Raw genomic sequence first — 24,267 nt, 5'->3', positions numbered from 1 at the left:
GGATTGTATGAAGCCCTGCATGAAACTCAAGTTATTAGCATTATTATTTGGGCTGGAAATACAACTGTTAGTTTTGAATGGCCACTTCACTTGTGGGTCATATTAAAACGACTGCTTTTTCGCACCCATTAAACTTAACTTTTCATTTAAAGATACCAACAAAAGTAACACTATGCCACTGTTCCACGATCATTCTAGTGAATATCCGTAAACGGGAAAATTCATGACAGTTTCTAAGGGGAAAAACACTAAAACATGAAAAATGCAAGCTCTTTGATAGTGGAGGCTTTTCATTTTGACAAGGTTGACCCATTGCTTTTAGTTGACAATTTAGCAAACACCGAATCAATCCCTGTCAATTTCGATCCAAAAATAAGACAGCTTTGAAAGGAGCATTTTTTTCTACGCAATCCAAATTTTAATTGGGCAATAAAATAATTTCTAATACACAAATCCGTGTGCCGTCCAGGTGTTGATAAACTCCATTGCGGAACATATTTCAGTACTGAGTGAAAAAGGGAGGTGTTCATTTAAATGAGACCGATCTCATTCAACTAGGAAGCAGAGGGGGGCAAGGTGAAAGCAAAGCTGATGGAAACATTGACAGAAATACTTTACTCTGACCTGTACAGAAGAGCCATTCGGCACCATCCGAGAGCGGCCGGGGCCATGATCTGCACATCCCCAGGTGTGCGGAGTGAGGACGAGGTGGCTGCAAAGGTGTATTGTGTGCACAGCAGACTCAGAAAAGCAAACAAACCTGTTGTGGGAGGCGGAGATCACGTTACTGCATGAGGGGGCGAGCAGGCTTAACTGTTTCGCAGTTGGGGATGGGCGAATGGTTGTGATGATGAGCTGTTCCAGTAGCACTCATTGCATGTAAGCCCTAATCAATATTGACTCCTCTCTGCAGCTGATGGATTCCTCTCTTCCGCAGACTCGACAGCGGATTAGCGCCGGCAGACACACGCAGGCCGCCGGTGCGGGCCACTAATGAAAAGTTGGTGCAGCCGCTTTATCGATACGACCACAAGCACCTGAGTGAATGTGAGTGAGTCAGGGGGAAGCACCCTCCATGTACATTGCAGGCAAGGGGCTCATGTTTCTCTATGCCACTGAACCTCCTTCCAGCTTCTATGTCGTGGCCTCGAGTCATAGTGTGCAAATAACCCGGTCCTTAACAATGTGGGCTCGCTGCATCGTTTTATGGCATCCCTGCGTGCATGGCAAAGTCCACTATTTCAGTAGGCAGGAGCTCGGAGTGGCACAGCCTGGAATCTCAACACCAGTAACAGTTGTAATCTCGGGTGTGGAGATCTGCAATGTTATGTGTAGGCTGAACATCGACACGCCCTTGGGGCAGCGAGTCTACAGCGTGTCTTGCTCACACTGCTTACATGTGCCACTATGTTCTCTGATTGGTTGACAAGGTCCACCAATTACACTGCTTATTTGAAAGTTGCCAACCAATCAGAGAGCCAACTGGCGCGTGCAGGCAGCATGAGCAAGACAGGCAGTCGACTCGCTGTCCCATGGGCGTGTCAAAAAAAATATAGGGCGGTAAATAAAACCCACTGAACACCAATCACAACAGAAAGTTTAACATAAATATCGACATTGCCCAAAAGGTAAAAGACGTCCCTATACACAAAATACTTTACCCCAATAAATCTCGCTACGTGAGCTACACATGCGCGCTGCAACGCTAGGCGAGACCTAAAAATGAGCTGATTTAAATCTATATAAATTGTTAAGCCATGCCATTCTATCAAACACACCTGAAATGATCTTTGATGCAGATCTCAATTGTTCAAATTAATTGGTAGGATAATTATACAGAGACAAAAATTACATTAATGGAACTTGTACAGTTTCTCAAGATTACATTAATTTTCCACTATACCTTTTAAGAACGATGTCCTCACATAATGGACAAACCTTCATGTAATAAGAACACTGCTGTAAATAATACATGCAATTACATTTTAGCACAATATAATTTACTTGTTTGCGTGTTTACAGCTTATTTCAAAGATGCTCCCACACATTTAGCATTGGTTATGGGATCTACAGTTTACAGCCATGACAGGCGTACTCCTTACAATCAATCAAATTGATAAATAACTCTCCAGTATTTCCAAAACAATTACAACATCTTATTTTGAAAGAAATGGCTCATGTAGAATATAATTACTAGGTAGATGACGTACAGATGAAAATACCTTGTAGGGTTCCCCGAAAAGATTAAAACCGGAAGCAAAGAGGTCTTCATCTTGTTGGACTTCCTGATTCCTTCTTTCCCATTCTTTCCTTTTTAGCGCACTCCGGTCTGGTTCAAAGTGGCTGAAAATTAATTGGAAAAACAAAAAAATATAAAAAGGTGAACAAATTATTTCAGTATTTTGTATATAACATAAAAATAAAACACTGAAAATATATGTTCCAGATATTAACACGTGGCTAAGGGTTAAGACACTCTTGCCACACTTCCGCAGATTGTTTATGTAATATAGCAGTAGTGGCTGGTGGCAGGGAAATGTGGTGGGCAGCGTTGGGGTGGCCTGTAACAAAACGAACAGTAAAAAAACCATAACTGCCGGTCTTCTGCTCGCTGTTTTGATTGTCACTCTTCTGCTCCTCTGGGCACAGGCTGAAGCTCCCACACTCCCCTATGGCCAATCCAGATACTGCTCTCATATCCATGAGAGCAGTATCTGGATCGGATTGAACGGGTTTGTTTTGCACTCTGTTGGAGCTGGCAGCCAGTGCCTGCTGGTCTCTCCACCCAGCAACACAGCTGGGTTGGAGAGTTGTCAGTGCACATGACGGTTTGGCCAGCCAAAGATGGCCGGTCATACTGTCATGCGCACTGACAGTAGAAGACCGAAGAACGGAGCGAGCACAAGTTGTGCAACCTGACTCATTCAGCAGGTAATTCAGCCCGCCGGTCCCCCGAGAAAGCGGAATACAAATGAGAAGAAGGGTGAGTTACTTACATGCCCTCACATGTTGCTTAGTGAGCAACTAGCTTTGCACTGGTCCTGAAGAAAGCTCCCCAACCCAGCTAGGCGATAGAAGGTCTGAAACATGTCGACCATTCACAAGGACTCACAGGTGTTATAGAACAGAAACATTTCTGTATATGCACTGCTCTGATTTTACCCTTGCCCCATCTCCAACTGAATAAATCCACTTTGTTGAGGGTGCTAGGTAATTTTAAATTCACTTAACTCGCATTCACTCGATTACTGTTCACCTTCTGTAATCACCAGTTTGTCTACCTCCGCGTGGAGGAAAGCATATTTTAATAAAAGACCCAATGATGATGCTATCACATGATCTGGGAAGCGGATAATCAAGATACATGGCTCCACCACTCCCGTGCGTGATTGAGGGTTTTTTAAGACGGCTTATAGACCAGACCCTGGTTGTAATACAGGACAAGTGATCCATTCTCCCCTGATTATTTATCCTTGCTTGGAAGCCGAATGGATCTCATCTTCTCTCTCCCTCCTTTGATTAAATAATAGCATTTAAATAGCTGTCATCTTTTCTCTTCTTTGTTTAAATATTTTCTAAAGTGCCAGATATGCCTAGCGGCCTCATAGCAGGGCGTAAAAAGATAATAAAATGATAAACAAAGAATAAGACATAGCCAATAGGGTGTGACATTGACTGTAGGTATTATCTATACATGGAATCCCATAATGCATGATAATAACAAATGGTCAATAGGAGGAGTGTTGGCACAGGAATGCAGTGGCTGTTCCTCCTGTAAGGCAGAAGAGCGTTGTCCCACTGCCAGTAAGGAGCAAAGAAAGAAAAAAATCAAATGATAATAACACAATACTATTATCATTTTGTGTTGTCCTTCTGCTACGGCAGCATGCGTGGGGGGTGGGGTGGGGCTGCAGAACAGGGAAGGAGTGGTACAACCCTTCTGAGTGCACAATGACTGTTTGGTCTGCCCTCTTGGGCCGCCCAAACACAGTCATGTGCACTTTCCCTGTTCTCCATGCAGGCTGCATTACAGCCACATTGAGCACATGCCCACCCCTCCAGCCATTGGCAGATTGCTGTATCATGGCGCTCAGACCAATCAGAATGGTGCATTGCAGTGTTGTGATTGGCTGCGGGGAGCGTGCTTCCTACTTTCTGTTTCTCTCAAGAGACCAGAATAAATAAAATGAATTTCGTAGCGCGTGCTGCATCGCATTTTCTGATGCAGCACGCGCTACGAAATTCGTTTTTTAAAATGTAATTGTTTACTTACCTCCAATTATCCATATTCCGGTGTTTAGTACCCCCCACCCTGCCCCTCCCCTGCCCCGCCTTTCCGCTCCACGGAACTCCCTCCACGGACCGCGGCTGCTCCCAACTAATAACACAATTTCTTACAACAAGGATGTAAAGAATTGTACACCCTACTTGGTAGCTGTCTCACCGTCCCCTTGCACCTTCATCCTCCACATGTCCTGCCTTTGAAGCATACAGCCCTGCACTGTTACTAACCACCAGCTCCCATTTACCACCTCCTCAGTGCAGGTGGTAAATGGGCGTGGAATCAGCTCCAGAATAATAGGGACTGCACTTGTGAATTTGAACCCAGTAATTTCGGGTCTAAATATAATTCCTCATTTCTGGGGAAAAACCTGAATACCAGTCAGAATTAGTCATTCCAGTCACTTGTCATCTCTGCACCTAATTCTGACTCTCTCATAATCTGCCATAAAAAGGACTTTTTGTAGAGACATCAAAGGTGCTGAATGACAGCCTCACAACTATTTTTCCATATGATTTTGCACTCTTCCTGGGTGGTCAGCAACTTTGAGTATAGCTCCATATGCTTGGAGGTCTATCTCACCTGAACCCACATCAACTTCAAGATTTGGTCAGCCCCATCTGGTTGGATGTTCAATTCAAAAGTAATGAAGCATAACCAACTTTGTTCAAGATGCTACATAGTTTACTATGCGCTACACTGTGAAGCTTATATGTCTAGCTAAGATTTAATAAAGTGTTTTTAATACTGCTTTTTAATGAACCGCATAATCAGTAAGATTAAAATAATAAGTGGTTTGTTGAAAAATATCACAGCATGTTGTAGTGAAGTACGGCATGAGCGGATACGTCTTTAGTTGACAAACAACAAACAGTTTTTATTCTCTAATCTAAACTATGCAACTCTTGGAAGCACATTGATTAAACACACAATAGATCTCTGTTAAAAATAAGAAAAGCATAGAGTTTGAAAATGTATTATACCTAAGAAATGCTACCAGAGAAGAAAAAATGATCTCCTATAAATAAACTTAAAAGAAGTTACAAGGTAAAAACCAATTCCGACAAGGAGAGCAAGTTTAATCAATGTCATTATCATTTAATAGAAATTCCACAGACATATGGGAAAACCAGAGTCGAAAGTAATTTAAGTTCTTAGGAATCTAATGTTTTTAAATGTATACATAATTTTTGATTTATATGGATGAGACACCATACCAATCCAATTAGGTAAAGGGATGAAAAAATGTACTGGGTTAGAGATTATCAATAAAACACAGATTTAATTAAACCTCCTGCACCCCAGAATTTTCACTCCTAAAAAGAAATAAGTGGATGTTAATAACGTTGAAGCAAAGTGTAATTTTCATTGAAATGAGTATTTTACTCTTAGCGGTTGCGATGTCATTAATTTTTATCCCAAGGCACGTTGTACTTTGAGTATATTGAAAATAAATCACATGACTATGATATATTTGCATACTTTATTGATTATGTTTTGCAACTAAAGTTTCCATGCCATAAACACAGCATTTAAACTGAATGATTCACGAAATGTTATTCAGACTGAGTTCTTTAAAATATACGTAGAGAAAGCATTATATAAAAAAGTATCCTAAAATATGAACAGAATGTAAGCCAAGTGATCCATCCATATTTGCATAAAACAAATCATCCGTAAGTATTTTCAAGAAATAATTAAAACGCAGTACATAAATTATAGCAGTTTTCGGATAAAATTGTCTATTTGTTACAAATTACAAGAATAGATACAGTGGAACATAATTTTTTTTCATTTTATCATATTTACCTCAGTGAATGAATTACATGACCATGTAACCAAAATGCTATAAAAAAAACTAGAATTCTATGCACTTGTAGTTTCCTGTGACAGTTTATGTATTATTCTGACATTTTGGGGATATATAAAAATCCCTAGGATACCAAACAAACCTAAGCTTGTGTGTGTGTGTATGTGTGTGTGATGTTTTTGTGCGTGTGTGTGATTTTTATTTTGCGTGCGTGTGTTGTGTTTTTGTGTGTGTGATGTTTTGTTTGAGCACTAGTAGTGCAATGACTTCCCTTCCCATTCTTATACCCCAGGAGCACTTGTGTTCCCACCTTTGACCCTAAACCTCTTACTGTAGAATATTGTTATTGAATTTTCAAGAGTAATCATTTTTATCTGCAGAAATAAATATTTGCAGATATTAGGTGCACAAATTGTGAATTCTGTCCCTAGTCTAAATCAATTCAACATTTTTTCATGTCATCTCCCAATATTCAGAAGGACAATTTTTATACTTTTATTTAGAAACAGAAATGAATGATAAACTGTTGAATGTTATAAACACGGGAGTGACAATGTTGTATACAATAACCAATTTATAAATATATGAAAGAGTAAATTGTTAATAACTATTTGCAACGAGTCAGATAATTCCAAACAATAGGTAATGTCAATAAGATGTCAGTTACCTTAATATCTGTTCTCACTGCACAACTGACAATTCAGAGTGACAAATTGATAGATCACATGTATTTATTTACTTGGCTTTGCAATCTATCTTGCTGCTACAAAAAGGATAATTAATATCCTCCAAGCATATGAGAAAGCACGCTTAGGCTGGTATTACTGTTGACATGACAAGCAGGGAAGGCCAACTCTAGCTGTTTACTGTATTTACAGTGTTATGAGACTATTAATTGCATTTGGCCTCGGATAATTAGCCGCATTCGTGCGAGATTAAAAATTCACTGCAGATTAGTTACTCATGCTGATTTGACCTGTTATAAGTAACCATGTTAACCGGTTTGTTTTTGGAGTTTCCATAGCTCACAGCTGCACTTTCCAGATAACCAAATGCATGAAGTGTAATTCAATTAGTGCTCCTTTCCTCATCCGCGGTAAGATAGGGTGCATTTCAGCAGAAGATCCTACTCTAGGCTTTGGGCTTCTATTGGGCTGCCAGTGGGCACCCTGAGGAAGGAGACCGGGCAGACGCAACTGTTGCCTGAGTTGGCATTAAGCAGGGATGAATGCAAGCACTCCAGGTGGCACCTCGCCAACCAATTTCCCTACAATGTCAACTACAACTGAATTTTACTGCCACAGATGGTGGTGAGAGTAGGCTTGTAACATGGTTTGGGAGGCTACCACTCAGACCCTGACCTTGTGCAGCAACTGAAGTAACAACGTTGGTGCAAGGAAGTACCAGGAGCAGGAGTGCAAGAAGCATGGCCCACCTTCGTGATATTAGAGGAACAGCGAGCATGGAGTGCAGCACAAGGAGATTAAAGAGGGAAGGGGTGAGTCAGTGTAACTGGGGGGAGTAGTTGATTCTGGTGGTATTGGCTGAAATTACTGGAGTATTATGGTACTGCTGCTATGGAGTAGGAGGTTAGCCACTTCCATTTTCTGTCCTTCTATTTAATCTGGCTACCACTCACTAGCCCCCGTGGCAATATATTTATTTGCAGCCATTAAGTCTGGTACCTGACCCTCTCCAAGGTCTTCCTGAAAATCCGCAGTCCGTGTACGTAGCAGCGGTGGGGAGGTGGGGCCCGGTTAGGGGTGTTTCGAGGGACGAAAATGAATTATTTATTTAATTTTCCCTCGACATCGTCCCTCGAAATCCCCCCTTGCCCGACCCCACCCTTGTTACCTGTATGGACCGCGACTGCTTTACAAACCCTACTGTTATCAACTAGCTGTCAAAGTTATCTGCTATTTTTCTGAGTTTATGATTGTTGCACGTAATGGTATATTCAGTTGACATACTCTAATAGGATATTAGCGCATGCTAATTTATCACTGAAACAAGCAATGTGTTCATTCAAGATCAAATTTCAAGGAGCAATAGCACTGTTCAGTCTTTCCTTTTCAGCCAGTTTGTTTCATAAACCTTTGAAAGTGTTTGATATTACTGAAAGACAGCTAAGCTGCTCTAATGAGGAACTAATTGCATCTCTTTTATGCCAGAAAAGAGATAAGAGATCGTATTGTATCATTCTCCAAGGACCCAGATAAAATACGTTAGCTCTGGTAAGATTTTGGGAGGGCTAGTTCCATTTACATTGCCAAAAATATATTAATTGGTTTTGTTAAGTTATTTGTAAAGGACATGTGGCGCTGTTTGTATGGGCTGTTGTTGCTCAGGGCACGAGGCAGGGCTTTCTTTATACGTGTTTCAGTATCTGCATTTCAGTATCCGCCTCTAAGTGTTAATTTCTCAGGGTTAGTGTCACTGACTGCAGGTATTGTAGTGTCCTGTTTGATGATTTGTTTATACGGGTTCTCTATGGTTATGCCTATCTGTCATACAAAATGTTTCTATGGTTTTGATGTAGTCAGAAATAGAATGTATATAGGTCATAAGGGAGTTTGGGACAGTTGACTAGGAGCTGATGCTGTACTGGTGAACTTGTATGGATGGGATTTTATCTTGAAGATTAAACTCTTTCTTCAAATCAACTTTAAACTGGATTTCGACTTTTTCATTGAAATATAACACTGGCGTAGTCGGCAGTCTTCAAGAAGATCTCAACAACAAGTATTATTAAACTGATTCTGGTGAGATATAAAATTTTTATACTAGAGGGTTGGGAGCATTTCGCCACATTCCCACGGTGATTTGAGGGGTTTAACTCGATGTGGGCTCACTCTCTTAGTAGTGGAAGGTATAACATACTCTTAAGCAATTCATGCCTCAATCGCGAATTGCTTTAATTTACGAATTTTCGTTGGATCAGCTGGATCGTACGTCTTCTCTCATGAGCTTCAAATGTTATTAGTGGCTCGGTCAAAGATGCTGTACTGGTGAACGGTCAGAGAGGCTGGTGAAAATTCGATGTGATTGAAAATTATTACAATTCAAGCGTGAGAGGATCTTCAAAAGTTTAATTTTTTTTTTCCTATGTGATGGTTTTCGCGATGAATTAACTTTGCGTTAACTTTTACTGTACGTTACTGGAATATGTTGAGAAGGAGTCTCGCGCTCTGTTTTAAAAGCTAACATTTTATAGAACTCGTACCTTCAAGCTTCGTTTTGGATTGTTCATCTTCTTCGAATTTTCAAGTGTTCTTTCAGAGTCGACTTCTTTTTGAGGCTTTCTTCACGCTCTGACTGCGGAATTGCATGCTGGGACAGCGTCATTACGTCGCACGTTCCTGCGGCCATTTTGGATTGGGATGATTGCGGTGAACTATGTGAACTAACATCACATCTTGTACGTTTGCACGTTTTGTTTCTACTTCGGATTCCTCATCGGTGGCTCGTACATCAGCTATGCAAAGTGAGCTTCGAATCCATTTGTTTGTGGTACGATAAATTCCTCCTCTCAGTCAATTTGAATTCCTCATCGGTGACTCGCACACCAGTGATCTAAAGCGAGTCTCCATTCCAGTATGGTACAGTAATTCTACTCATGTCAGTTAAGAGGTATTTTTGACAGAGAGTTACACGCTGGTATTTAAAGCGTTCCAGGAAAGAAATTACAAACAGTTTCGACAGCGATATGCACGCTAATGTATGTGCATATTAGGGTTTAATCTCCATGATATAGATGTTAATTGTATGTATCAAAAGGCTTGAACTGTTATTGTAAATTTAATAAGACTATCATTTAGGTTACAACGCACAGTTCTATTGTCCTTAAAATTTATTTTTTAGTTTTCTTCTTATTTATCATATATTTTGTTTTAAAAAAAAAAAGGGTTCACTTTATGTTTGGTGCAATGCAGAATGTTACTGCAGCACCTTTCTTTCTTTCCCAACCTGGTGAACCTCCTATCAAATGGAAAAAATGGAAGAGTGTATTCGAAAGATATGCTAGGGTGTGTGGCGCTTCGTTGAGTGCTGAAAGAAAAACATCTCTTTTGCTTCATTGCTTGGGCTCAGAAGGACAAGACGTGTTCGATCATCTCCCTGAATTGGCAACTTCTGAGTCAGATGGTTTAAATGATTATGAAATATGCATATCTAAGTTAGACAAGCATTATCTTCCAAAAGTAAGCACGATATTGGAGAGGTATCATTTTGGGAAGAGACTGCAGAATGAGGGTGAAACTACTGAAAATTATTTGACAAGTTTACGGAAACTTGCTTCATCTTGTAAATTTGAAAACCTGACGGATGAACATGTGCGTGATCAATTCATGTTAGGTTGTAATATGGATAAAGTAAGAGAAGAATTGTGGTTACGAGATGACCCTACTCTAGATGAGGTCATTGTTGTAGCTAAAAAGATAGAACATTCATTAAAGTGTGTTGCCATCATAAAAAAGGATAATGTTAAGGAGGCCAAGGTACAAGTGGTTAAAGAACAAAGTGATGTCAAGTTTAAAACAAAAGACAAAGGTCAAGTGGATAGGAGCAAAATAAGTAATACTTTATCTGATAAGTCAATGTCTTTTAAATGTTACAGATGTGATAAGTTAGGGCATCTTGCTAATGATAAAAGGTGTCCTGCTCTTAGTCATATGTGCTTGAAGTGTAAAAAGAAGGGTCATTTTGAATTTGTGTGTAAGACTAAGCTTAATTCAAAAGTTAAAATGGTAGAGGTTTATGAAGATGAGCATTCAAGAGAGATGCACAAAGATTTTGAGTGTGGTCAAATAATTTTAGAGATAGGAAGTGATAACAACATGAAAATGTGTCCTACGGATGAAATTTTAGTTGATGGGGAGTTAACTCAGGTCTTGTTTGATTCAGGAGCAAAAATTACTATAATTTCGAATGATTTTTACAACAAGAAATTGAAGCAAAAAGTTGTTTTGTTGAAAGCTGACATAATTCCATTGGCGTATGGGGGAGAACCCATTAAATTACATGGGTACTTTCTGGGATTGATTGAGTACAAGGGAAGATTTGTATCAGGGAAAATGTATGTTTCAAAAAAGGGTGACAGTATAATTAGCTGGATTCATCACGGAGATTTGGGGGTTTATCTTGATCCAAATTCTGATCCACCCATTTTGTTAAGAGATGTATGTACGGTAGAATCTGTACAAGATGAGAAATTGGTCAATGAATTGATGTGTGATTTTCCAAAAGTGTTCAAAAAAGATTTGGGTTGCATGAGAGGTTATCAGCATAAGATAATGTTAAAGGAGAATTCTGTACCGGTTGCCTGTAAAGTCAGGAATGTCCCGTTGGCTGTTAGGTCCGACATGGAAAAGGAGATCATCAAGCTTAAAAATGGTGGTATCATTGAAGAGGTTGAGGGAACGGAGTGGATGGCTCCGGTCGTCGCTGCGCGCAAACCGAACGGTGATTTGCGTCTTTGCATAGATTTACGCCAATTAAATAAGAGTGTGGTTGTGGATAGATATCCTCTTCCTAATATTTCGGAACTCTTAGTTCTTCTGGGTGGTGCTAAGGTTTTTAGCACCCTTGATTTAACTTCAGCTTATCATCAAATTGAATTGGAGCAATCTTGCAGGGACCTTACTGCTTTCATCACGCCGTTTGGTACATTTAGATTTAAAAGAATGCCAGTCGGTTTGGTATCAGCTTCTTCTGTTTTCCAGCGTGCAATGGAGAAGGTTTTGAAAGGTTTACCGGGTGTCTGCATCTATCAGGATGACATACTTATTTTTGGTGATAATGATAATGAACATGACGACCGCCTCAGATCTGTTCTGTCTAGGTTATCTGATGCTAATCTCACCATTAAAATTGAGAAGTGTAAGTTCCGATCAAATTCTATTGACTATCTTGGGCACAATATTTCAGGTAGTGGGGTCAAACCCAAAGATGATTTGTTGTTTTCTATACGTGGTATGCATTCCCCTACTTCAAAGGAAGAATTGATGATTTTTTTTGGTTTAATAGAATACTATGGGAAATTCATCATGAATTTTTCTGAGTTAACTGTCAATATGAGAAGTTTGTTAAAGAAGGGTGTTAGTTTCAGATGGACAGATATATGTGAAAGAGAGTTTTCTGATGTTAAGAAGAAGTTAAGTGATGCACCATTTTTGCAAAGTTTTGATACCAAGCTTAAGTCAATTCTTACAACTGATGCTAGTGAGAAGGGGTTAGGTGCGGTTTTGCAACAGGAGAGTCCTCAAGGAATTAAAACAATCTTGTTTCTTTCTAGAGCTTTGAAAGACCCTGAGACAAGGTATTCTGTGGTTGAAAGGGAATCCCTTGCAGTTTTTTGGGCAATCAGAAAACTGAAGAAATGTTTGTGGGGAGTGAATTTCGAGGTGAGAACTGATCATAAACCTTTAGTGGAAATTTTTGAGAAGAAAGGTTTGGATGCTATTTCTAGTCGCATAACAAAATGGATTATAAGCTTGCAAGAATATTCTTTTTCGATCAAGTACATTCCAGGAGTTAACAATAGAATAGCTGATGTCTTTTCACGTTTGGTGTCAAGTAACACTTGTGATAGGGATAGTAATGATCTAAGTTATGAGTGGGTGTGTACTTTGGATGCGGATCATATATCTGAAGAGAAGTGGCGAAAAGAAATGGAACTGGATGTAACTCTTAAAGAGGTTGTGTCCCTTTTATTGGGAAATTGGTCAAGTATTAAAAATGGATCAGAAGATACAAGACCTTTTTGGTATGTGAAAAATCAACTTTCCGTGGATAAGGAGATGTTGTTTCGTGGTACTAAGTTAGTTCCTCCAGTAAGTCTTAGAAAGGACTTGATAGATTTGGCACATGCTACTCATTCTGGTATCTCTAAAACAAAGGAGAGATTACGATTGTCTTATTGGTGGCCAGGAATGGATAAGTTGGTGCAACGAGAAATACGTGAGTGTTTTGCTTGTAATTTGAGTGATAAGTCTAAAATTACTAGAGTACAACCTATGATTTTGAGAAGGAGACCTAAGCAACCATGGGAGGATATCGCTTTAGATATTTTAGGTCCTGTGTATAGTAATGGTTCTCAAGTATTTTTATTGGTTGTGATTGACATGTATTCTCGCTGGCCTGAGGTTTTCTTTTTGTACACTGTGGATTCAATTAATGTCATCAAGTGCCTTAAACAGTTGTTTGCAAAGGAAGGATTTCCTAAGAGTATTTTGACGGATAATGGCGTACAACTAGTTTCTAAAGAGATGGAACAGTATTTGTCATCCTGTGGAATCATTCATAAAACATGTTCTCTCTATCATCCCAAAGCAAATGGGATGGTAGAGAGACTCAACAGGGTTTTGAAAGAAACCATTACTTTGGCTAAATCTTTATCTATTGGATGGAAGGAGGAAGTACTTAAGAAATTAGAGGATTATAGGTTGACTCCTCACTCTACTACAGGGAAATCTCCCTTTCTTTTGTTCCGTGGTAGGGTTCCGAATACACACTTGGAACCATTTTGGGTGAATGATTATTGTTTCAATAAGGGGAAAGAACGAGTCTGTGATGAAGAACTGGTTGAAAAAAGAGGAGAAGAGAAAGCATTATTAGGAAAAGATTATTTTGACAAAAAGAATTCAGTCAAGAAGTTGGAAGTGAATGTTGGTGATGTGGTTGTAGTAAAACGTCCTGGTCATGTGAGGAGTGGTAATTCAAAATATTTTGATCCTATGATGGTCATTAAAGTGTTTAAGAATGCGGTTAGAACGGAAGACCATCGGGTGTGGAATCTTAATAGAGTGGTTGTTGTAAGGAGAGAAGGGGTCACTAAGACTGTAAAGGAAAATGCTCAAACTAGTGATTGTTCTACACGTCAGTCTTCAAGATTGGTGAAGAGACCAGGTTATCTTGAAGATTATGTGTAGTGTGCAGTTACATGTATAAATGTATATGGAAATGCTCAAACTAGTGATTGTTCTACACGTCAGTCTTCAAGATTGGTGAAGAGACCAGGTTATCTTGAAGATTATGTGTAGTGTGCAGTTACATATACAAATGTATTTAATTTGTTGGGGAAGGGAGATGGTGTAGTGTCCTGTTTGATGATTTGTTTATACAGGTTCTCTATGGTTATGCCTATCTGTCATACAAAATGTTTCTATGGTTTTGATGAAGTCAGAAATAGAATGTATATAGGTCATAAGGGAGTTTGGGACAGTTGACTAGGAGCTGATGCTGTACTGGTGAACTTGTATGGATGGGATTTTATCTTGAAGATTAAACTCTTTCTTCAAATCTACTTTAAACTAGATTTCGACTTTTTCATTGAAATATAACACGTATCTATGTCTTTGGGTCCATGTCTTGAAGTTCCTGTTTATAGGGCCTTCATGTTTGAATGGTCTTTTAAGTGGTCTGATCCAGTTAATTTCAATTTTCATCTGTTGGTGTTTCGACACCTAATTCCAATTGCTGTGAGAAAATTAAGAAGAGTGTGATCACATTTTCATCTATAAGCTATCTTCACAAGAAAGTAATACTTTTTCTGAGAATTACCATTGTGAAAAAATTCAAGGAAATGTTCTAAATAATGTAATTGTGACTGAAAACGAATCTTTGATATTAAAAACCAGCTCATCTCTGATACAAACTAATTCTGCACTTTACTCTTAAAATCGAAATTGAATGCAAATAGCAGAAAAATATTATCTGTCAAAAAATGAGAGACAGAGAACATTAAAAAAATATATTATTAAGGTATTGAGAATAGATGCCGAAGCAAACATGGTCGGAAAACACTATTATGTTCTACTTCTAACAGATACAGGCCTTAATTCAGCCTATTATCTACCTTCGGGTCCTAGAAGCATCACTTGTTTCGCATTTGTAAAATTAATTAAATGTAATCTTTCTACAAACGGGCGAATAATTCAGTGACTATAAAGTCACCTGCTGCATGTATGGACTGGTCACTCCATTTTGCAGTTGAATGGCGGTATCTTTTCTAAACAAATGACAGCTACTTTTGAAGCTAAATCTCGATTATAGATATAATATTGTTTGGGATCGCTTCGTGTCGTCACTGTAGCATCAGCATCCAGCACAACGTTAATAGTGAAAGTCTCCTCACTACAGGACTACATTCCTACATTGTTGTAAACATAGTTCTGGATTTAATGGGCTAATGCATGCTCTTCTTTGCATGTTTTGGCACATTGAATCCAGACCTATTGTCTTTGCCAATTACTTGCTCACATTGACATGGACCACTTTAAATGGCTAGCATTACTTAACATATCAATTTCAAGCTAGAGTTAATGGCCGCTCTTTATATGTATGTTTCAATGTAAGTAGTGAACATTTGCTGAAATTAAAACACATTTATATTTCTTCTTGTTTTATCACTAAAGCAAATGAAGTGCTAAGAAGCATGGGCATTCCTTTACAGCAAAATGTACTCATGTGCGACAGAACGAGGCAATACATTAAGAAAAAATAGTGTCATTTGTGGCAGAGAATGATGTGGTAATGCTGTTGAGTTTCAAGTATTATAGTAACATGAAGTACTGAGCAAAAACAAAGCATTGCGAGCCAGGGTTGCACAATTTACTCCCGAACAACGTGTTTCTAATGTCAATCACATTCAGAAGTGGTTAATTACTATATTCATTCAGCTCCACAGCTCCTTCTTCAGAAGATTATTTCACTACATTAATTACATGAGCGCGTGAGCATAAGGAACACTGAAATACTGGGGAGAGGGGAAGCAGCTTTAAGACATTAGTGCCAACACATCGCAGATTGCCAGTGGCCTTCTACTAAAACCTGGAAGCCCCTACAACATGTTTAAAAAACAAAATCACAGGGTTTTGAAGTTATAGTATCCATAGAAAAGCATGCTGTATAAAATAGCAATCATTTTCTAGATAGTAACAGTTTACAAATATGTATTTTCTCACTGAGGAGTCTCTGCTGGAGAAAGCTGATGCTGCCTGACATCCTAGCTGACTTCTTAAGGCAATGAAAAGGGTTCACTGGAGAATGGTCACGCAGGAAATCCACCCTGTAACACCGATATGACACTGACGGAAACCTTACAGTGCAAAAGTCCTCCAGTGATGAGAAGGTACTGCTGGAGGAAGCGGATACTACTTAACATCACAAAACTACCATTAAAACACTTAAAGAATGTCTTCAGTAAAGACGGGCTTCCTGACACTTCAGTCATGAACAATGGACTTTAACTGGGTTCAATGGAAATGATAAATTTCCTGGAAAAGTAGGGCTTTGGGCACATCACTACTGCTCATTACAACCTAAAATGCCATGTGGAGAGATTCAAATGTCACTTGAAGGATATAACTGGTGTCAGGGTGCAGGCAAAGAGCATGGGAATGCAGGATCTGTGCCCATTAAGTCACTGGTAGAAGCCCCTTCTTTCTTCTTAAAGGCAGAATGCCAACATCACAAGTCTGCCCTGGGGCCATATTACATAAACGCTCCGGGGGCTCAACGAGCTTTTGGGCCCCCTTTATGCACCCCTGGAGCACTTTGGTATTACAGAAGCGGAAGTAGATGCTTGTGCGACCCCTTATGTAATACAGATAGTGCTGGTGTACATACAGTGGCAGCACTATTACTATAGGGTGTTCCATCCTTTGCATGTGGGAGTGTCCCCATGTTAATGAGGAAATCACTTTGCCACTGCACCCGCTCCAGTTTACTCCTTGGGGACCTGAACTTCCACCTCGAGAACAACAACCACGCCAACTCCACCGCCCTGATCGACAACCTCGCCAACCTTGGACTCAAACAGCTCGTAACGACACCCACCCCCGCCGCTGGACACACGCTGGACCCCATCTTCTCCGTAAGCCCCCATGTCTCCTTCAACCACACCACCGAACCCCACTGGACCGACCACAGATGCGTCCACTTCACCTTCAGGAAACCCACCACACACTACCGCACCCAACAGCTACTGCGCCGCTGCTGGGGCAAGGTCACCGAGAACCAACTGACTACCACCCTCGCCCTGAGACCACCCACCGACCCCACCGACCCAGACACCGCTGCGACCAACCTCACACAGTGGATCAACGACTGTGCCAACACCCTTGCCCCTCTCAAGACCTCCACAACCAACCACACCAACAAGAAAGCTGCCTGGTTCACCGAAGACCTCCGGATCTCCAAGCACACCTGTCAGAAGCTGGAGAAGAAATGGCTCCACAACCGAACACCAGACAACCACACAGCCCTCAAGAGCGCCACCTGCAGACACCACCAACTCATCAGGACCGCCAAGAAGACCGCCTTCAAGGACCGTCTAGACAACAACGCACACAACACCAAAGAGCTCTTCAGCATCGTGAAAGAACTCTCCAACCCCAGCTCCAACACCAACGACATCCCACCATCACAAGATCTGTGCGACTCCCTGGCCACCTTCTTTCACCGCAAGATCACCGACATCCACGACAGCTTCAACCCGACCCTCCCCGCACCCACCACCGAGTCCACCACCCCTGCGACTACCACCCGCACCAGTCGCCTGGCCGCCTGGTCCAGCGTCAGCAATGAAGACACCATCAAAACCATGAACTCCATCCACTCCGGATCCCCATCGGACCCCTGCCCTCACCACGTCTTCAACAAAGCCAGCACAACCATCGCGCCCCACCTCTGGAAAACAATCAACTGTTCCTTCGAGACAGCAACCTTCCCAGAAAGCTGGAAACACACTGAGATCAACACCCTTCTGATGAAGCCCAAGGCGGACCCCAAGGACCTCAAGAACTTCCGGCCCATCTCCCTGCTCCCATTCCCGGCAAAAGTGACTGAGAAGATTGTCAACAAACAACTGACCCGCTACCTCGAAGACAACAACATCCTGGACCCTTCCCAATCCGGTTTTCGCAGCAATCACAGCACCGAGACCGCCCTCATCGCCGCCACTGACGACATCAGGACCCTGATGGACAAAGGAGAAACAGCCACCCTCATCCTCCTGGACCTATCAGCAGCCTTTGACACAGTCTGGCACCGCACCCTATCAGCACGCCTCCATGACGCCGGTATTCAAGAGAAGGCCCTGGCCTGGACCACATCCTTCCTCTCCGGCAGAACCCAGAGCGTCCGCCTCCCACCCTTCCGCTCAAAAACCACCAAGATCATCTGCAGCGTCCCACAGGGATCCTCCCTCAGCCTGACGCTGTTCAATATCTACATGGCACCTCTCGCCCACATCGCACGACAACATAACCTCAACATCATCTCCTACGCCGACGACACCCAGCTGATCATATCCCTCACCGAAGACCCCCACACCGCCAAAGCCAACCTCCACAGAGGAATGAAGGCCGTAACCGACTGGATGAAGGACAGCAGACTGAAGCTGAACTCAGACAAGACGGAGGTCCTCATTCTCGGACCCATCCCATCAGCCTGGGACGACTCTTGGTGGCCCACACTGCTAGGCACAGCCCCGGAACCCACGGACCACGCACGCAACCTGGGGGTCATCCTCAACCCCACTCTCTCCATGACCAGGCAAGTCAACGCCGTCTCCGCCTCCTGCTTCAACACCCTCCGAATGCTCCACAGGATCTTCAAATGGATCCCCCTCGACACAAGAAAAACCGTCACCCAGGCCCTCATAACCAGCAGACTCGACTATGGGAACGCCCTCTACTCAGGAACAACAAACAAGCTCCTGAGACGACTACAACAAATCCAGAACGCCTCGGCTCGACTGATCCTCAACGTCCCCCGCCGCAGCCACATCACACCCCATCTGAGAGGCCTGCACTGGCTCCCCGTCAACAAGAGGATCACCTTCAAACTCCTCATCCACGCAAACAAAGCACTACACAACATTGGACCCACTTACCTCAACAACCGACTCAGCTTCCACACCCCCACCCGAAGCCTCCGCTCAGCCAACCTCGCCCTCGCCACAGTCCCTCGTATCTGGAAAACCACCGCCGGTGGCAGATCCTTCTCCTACCTCGTCGCCAAGACCTGGAACACTCTCCCTACCAGCCTACGGCAGACCCAGGACCTGCTGGCCTTCAGAAGACTCCTCAAGACCTGGCTCTTCGATCAGTAGCGGCCCCCCCCCCCAGCGCCTTGAGACCCTCACGGGTATGTAGCGCGCTTTAGAAATGCAGTGATTGATTCATTGATTGGTGGGTGTGCAGAGACAAACATGCTTTTATAAGGCACACTAAAAGTGTGCCGCAAAAAGTGGCACACTTTCAGTGCGCCTTCTAAATTCAGCCCTCTAAATGGATGAAAGGGGGTCCCATGGCCAGACATCACCTAGCAGGCGGGTACAGGCACTCACTGCACCCACCTTCAAAGGGATCTCTAATCCCTTTAAAAAGTACAGGGGGGGTTGCCCCCTGCACAGGGAAACATAAAGCAGCTTTTACACAGCTGCTCCATATTTCTGGGGGCAGCGCAATTTCGTGGCTGCCCGAGGGCAGTGCATTCTTCCTGATAGGGCACACTTTCCATTTTTGCCCCCGACGCACCTGCTTTAGTATGCACTGTGGCACAAACATGGAAAGGGCGCCCTATCTGCAATACAGGCCCAGGTAGCTAAAGAAATTGATTACCAGTTTTGATTAGAAACAAGAATGTGACAAGAAATGCTTCAACAAATAGTGCCTAACAGTTCAAATCTAAAATGAAATATGACAAAAGAAACAGAGGCATGGTTCTTGACCGGGGAAGAAGCCAGGTTCCTGGCATTATAACCAACATTAAAACATTGGAATGTTGAAAGATCCATTGAAGATAATGGAGTAGCTCCAGGGTTATTATGGCTGGGATAAGCCTTCTGCTCCAACATTTCAAAGTTTGTCTTCCTATTTCTTCCTTTTTAATTTAGTACGATCTACCCTGATTGGGTAAAATGTTCTAATAGTCTCATAGCCCTTCTGGGTCAGGCTATATCGGTTGTTAAAGACCTCTCCCTTGTTATAGGCCCTCACCTGCAGCTCAGACCTGTAACTCGGGTCCAGGACTTACAGCCCAGCCCTTTAACTTGGGTCAAGGACCTTTAACAACTGGTATGGCCGCTCAGTATAATGCTGTATTCTAAATGTTCATGTTTCATGAAGGTGGTGAAAGAAAATAAGGTTAGTGTAGTGACTAACCATGGTAAGTGTTGGAAAGTAAGAAGAACCTCTAAAGGGCAAAGGAAGACACCTTCTGATCCTTGTAACTTCATCACTAGTTCTGATGAAAGACATTTTCTTTCATAATAAGAGCTTTGGACAATGAACAGAAAGAGATGATAATCCCTCTTCCCAGACTGAAGATTTAGCTTACCCTAATGTTGATCAATAAAACACCGACATAACCTCCACCCATGAGGAAGTGAATTACAGCATGCAAATAGTACATTCTGCTTTGGATAACAATGCCAGGGATTCCATTGCCTTCATAGTTAAAGACAATGCCAGGCCCAATTAAAACATTTTGGAAACTCATATATGACTGACGTGCCATCTCTTTCATTCTTTAAACTATTACATGCTTTGTTTTGGTCAAAGGGAACCGAAGTGTTGTATTTTACCACATGCAGTTCTATTGGATATATACCCATCGCCCTTTTTCTATTAGAACTTTCCATTTCTCTGTATGTTATCTCTTCTGGTTGATGTACTTCTAATAAAACATTTGTGACTAAATATTCTATTCTGACAGTTGGACTGGATTTCAGTGGTGTCAGGTGCTGATTCACTTTGTCTCTTCACTAAACCTCTTTACAGCTTCATTGGCATCTATTCTACTAATTTCAGAGTGGCAGCTTTACTACAGCCTTTCATCTGCTGTTTCTTCTTGTAAGACTCCACTCCCACAACACTACCAGTGCAACTTCCAGTGCTGAGAAACAAACAATTCTATTGCAAGTGGACAATAAAATAATAAAATAGGACTGACAATTTCTATGAAAGTATGTCATTCATTTAAAACATTTAGTAATTTCACAGCTGGAATCATTATAACTTTTTAAGATGTGACTCAATTTGCTGAAACAATGATCCTTGGTCTATTTGCCAATTATGTTCTACAGTTTATTGCACCACAAAGCCACAAGGTCATGCAAAGCAGTGCTATACAAATCTTTATTAACATAACAGGAGGTCATTTAAAGCGGCAGTCTGTAAATACCAGAAACACATTGTGAGGGAGCCACATTCAGCCTAGGGTGGCTTGTATGTGTCTCCAATAAAATGTTGTAAGCAAAGTGTGAACTAGGGAATTTAAATGCAGTATGTTCACATACAATTTGATTTAAAAAGCCATGGTGTGTCAAACAAGCATTGAATAATGAATTTCACAATCTTATCTTTGTATGTATGAAAAGAAAAATCAAAATGTATTAAATTGACAATAGCAACTACACAAATATTCTGTGATCTGCATTTCCCAAGTTCAACCCCAGCAAGGCCAACTCATCCTTCCATCTTTCTGAGCTCAGTCAACTGAGTACCATTACAAGAGTAATAAGAACACTGTATTTACATTTATAGTGCTTAGATTACAGGAAAATGTAGAGTGACTACATAAAACAAAGCTATTATTATTGTTTAACGTATGATGCACCACCTACTGGATTGGGACCAGAAGAGATCTATGTAGAATTTATGCAATGCATCATTATGAATTATTTCTCTTTCATAGTGTATAATGTAAACAGATTTCTAGGCATTCTAAAATGTATGGAAAAAAACGATGTGTCCAAGATCACAATATTTGTCAAAATGCCAACTTCAGGATTTTAACCCATGTTGTCTGCTTATGAAGTTTACAGAGTTGGAGCTAGATGTGACTTTCCCAAGTAATAGTGAAGGCTAACCCACTGCATATAATGCCTAATACACATATTTTGAACATTTTGAAAACTCACTGAGTGAGGGTGACAAGGAGAGAATCCTGCTGTTTAATGCAATTACAAAATAGCAAAGTTTCAAAATTTGTCCAACAATATCTGTTCAGGTGGCAAATATTAGGTAATGCTATGCTGGTGCAGAAATACTTAAAATTTATATCAGTTAAACCCGTGACTTACAAATGTGGTCTCCAACTCCACATATTGTTCTTTCTCAGGTCGACTGGATCTTTGCCACCGCTTCAGAATGGAGCATAAGTCAACAACATTACCATAAACACTATTTATTATGTTCAGTCAATAATGAGCGTTTTCATTTAGTTCGAAAAAGTGTATTCATAGTTAAGAGTTCAGTATTTTGCTTTTGGTATCTTTTTTCAAATTAGCAATTTGATAAATCCGTTTACAGAAATATCAAGTAAATTACGGTTAGAAGCAATCAAGAAAATGACAGCGTGTTAATTAAAGGAAATATTAGCTACGTCCCTATTTTACTCTTGCAGATCCTAGCCTACCAGAATTCATAAAAAGTAATTTCAGTAAAGAGTGATATCTAAAGGAGCATTGAAATGGAATCCATTGTAGTTGAACTTCTCATGAAGAGTAGTTTTGAAAACTCGTCCAAGTCTCCTCTCTGAAACAGCATCAGCAAACAGTCACAGTAACAACTGTTCAAATTTAAGCTAGGAAAATAGCCATAGCAGTAGCTATAAACATTAAAGAAATTAAAAACCCACAAAGGAGCAGGTGACAGAAATCACAGCAGCAGAGCAATTATGGGCACCAATAACAGGTTGGCTTTGATTGAAGGTTATAGTCAAACATTGTACTGTAATGAATTTGTCTCAGTTTTGTATTTGTATTGTAAAATGACTTGTTTTCATGTAATAATAATGAAATCTGCTATTGCTGAATAAAACTTATTTTTTAAAAAATAAAAAAAAACAAAGCAGTAGCTCACAGCGAATAGGGAAATAGGGCTAAGGAATAGGATGGTCACAGAACAAATAGGCTGGACCAGACTGGGCAACATAAAGCTCTCAGAGCGTACTCTAAGGAAGACATGTGTAAATTTAACTAGGAACATGTTTATTAAACAGAAAAACACATCTATCCATCCACGCTGGTGTTAGGACAACTCAAACCAATGGAAGAGGATTGCCCGTTTGTCTGCTGCTTCTTCTCCATTCCCACGGTAAATGTACAAAGTCGGCAAGGTATTATCTACAAAACATCAACTTAGTTGCTAACATTCATGTGCATTAGATTCACTCTTAGTTCCCACGAGAACCCTGTAGTCTAAACTAATAGCTATTCAAAACTCAGCTGCGTGAAAATGACGTATTCTGAAGCAGAAACATACTAGTTGCAACATTACGGAATTAATATACTGCTTAGCATTCATTATAGTGAATATGTGGCAGCTAAAATTTAACTGAATTTGATGAGAACAGGTAGCTTAGGAAGAAAAGAAAATACATATTTAAAGTCAGCACATTCTACAAAGATGACATGTCTAATGAAGTCAAACGTGAATTAATTATTTAATACAGCACCGTTCAGCATCTGCTAAAAGCATTTATTTATTTAGGAAGAGAATTAAAGGAAAGGAAAGAAAATGGGTTAGCGAAATAAACGGGCCAATTCTGACTTGACAATGAAATTACAAAAGTAATGAGTGCTTACCCCCCAAAAAAAAATCATGCTGCACATTAATTTTATTTCATTATTTAAGCATTCTCATGTTAATATACAGACTTGGGGAGAGGATGTAGCCTTACGGCTAGAGCGGTCAACCTCAAAGCTGGGGAACCGGGTTCAAGTCTCGGCAACAACATTCAACATCCTGTGATTCTGGGCAAATCACTTAATCTCCCCGGGCCTACCAAAAATGAATATGTTCATCTGTAACGAAACTGGTGCTCATGTAAAGTGCTGTGATACCTGATATCTTCGGGTCTAGTTGGTGCTATATAAAACTCTAAATAAAATATACTGCGCAAATTAGGACACTTATTTTAAGCTACATTTTCCTTCTCTATCAGCTTTTTGGTGAAACACATAAATCTAAAAATGTACTTATTATTTTTGGTGTATATAAACTCCAATCTGCAAATTGTTTTTCGGGGTTGTTCTGTAGTTTTTAAAGACAAACACGGCTTTTTATTCAGGGGAAAAGGTCATGTTGTAGAAACGCAGAAAAATAGCTAATTTAAATCATTCTGTCACTGCACATCTGCCTGGCCTGGGACACTTCTGAAAAGC

The 24,267-nt window shown here is 40.8% G+C and overlaps 1 protein-coding gene across 2 annotated transcripts in view; it reads right to left on the bottom strand.

The window, feature by feature from the left end:
* AFF2 (ALF transcription elongation factor 2) overlaps window positions 1–24,267 on the bottom strand; it is an 855,266-nt gene that overhangs the window by 634,827 nt on the left and 196,172 nt on the right. The window contains exon 2 of one of the 2 annotated variants that reach the window (XM_085608002.1): window positions 2,223–2,343. In XM_085608002.1, the coding sequence (XP_085464128.1) occupies window positions 2,223–2,343 (121 nt within the window). Of the gene's footprint in view, window positions 1–2,210; window positions 2,344–24,267 lie in introns of both variants that reach the window. The other variant, XM_085608001.1, reaches the window with a different exon arrangement.

The sequence above is a fragment of the Triturus cristatus genome, chromosome 5_2 (assembly GCF_964204655.1).
Source record: "Triturus cristatus chromosome 5_2, aTriCri1.1, whole genome shotgun sequence".
NCBI lineage: Eukaryota > Metazoa > Chordata > Amphibia > Caudata > Salamandridae > Triturus > Triturus cristatus.
This window is presented reverse-complemented; position numbering and strand designations above follow the sequence as displayed.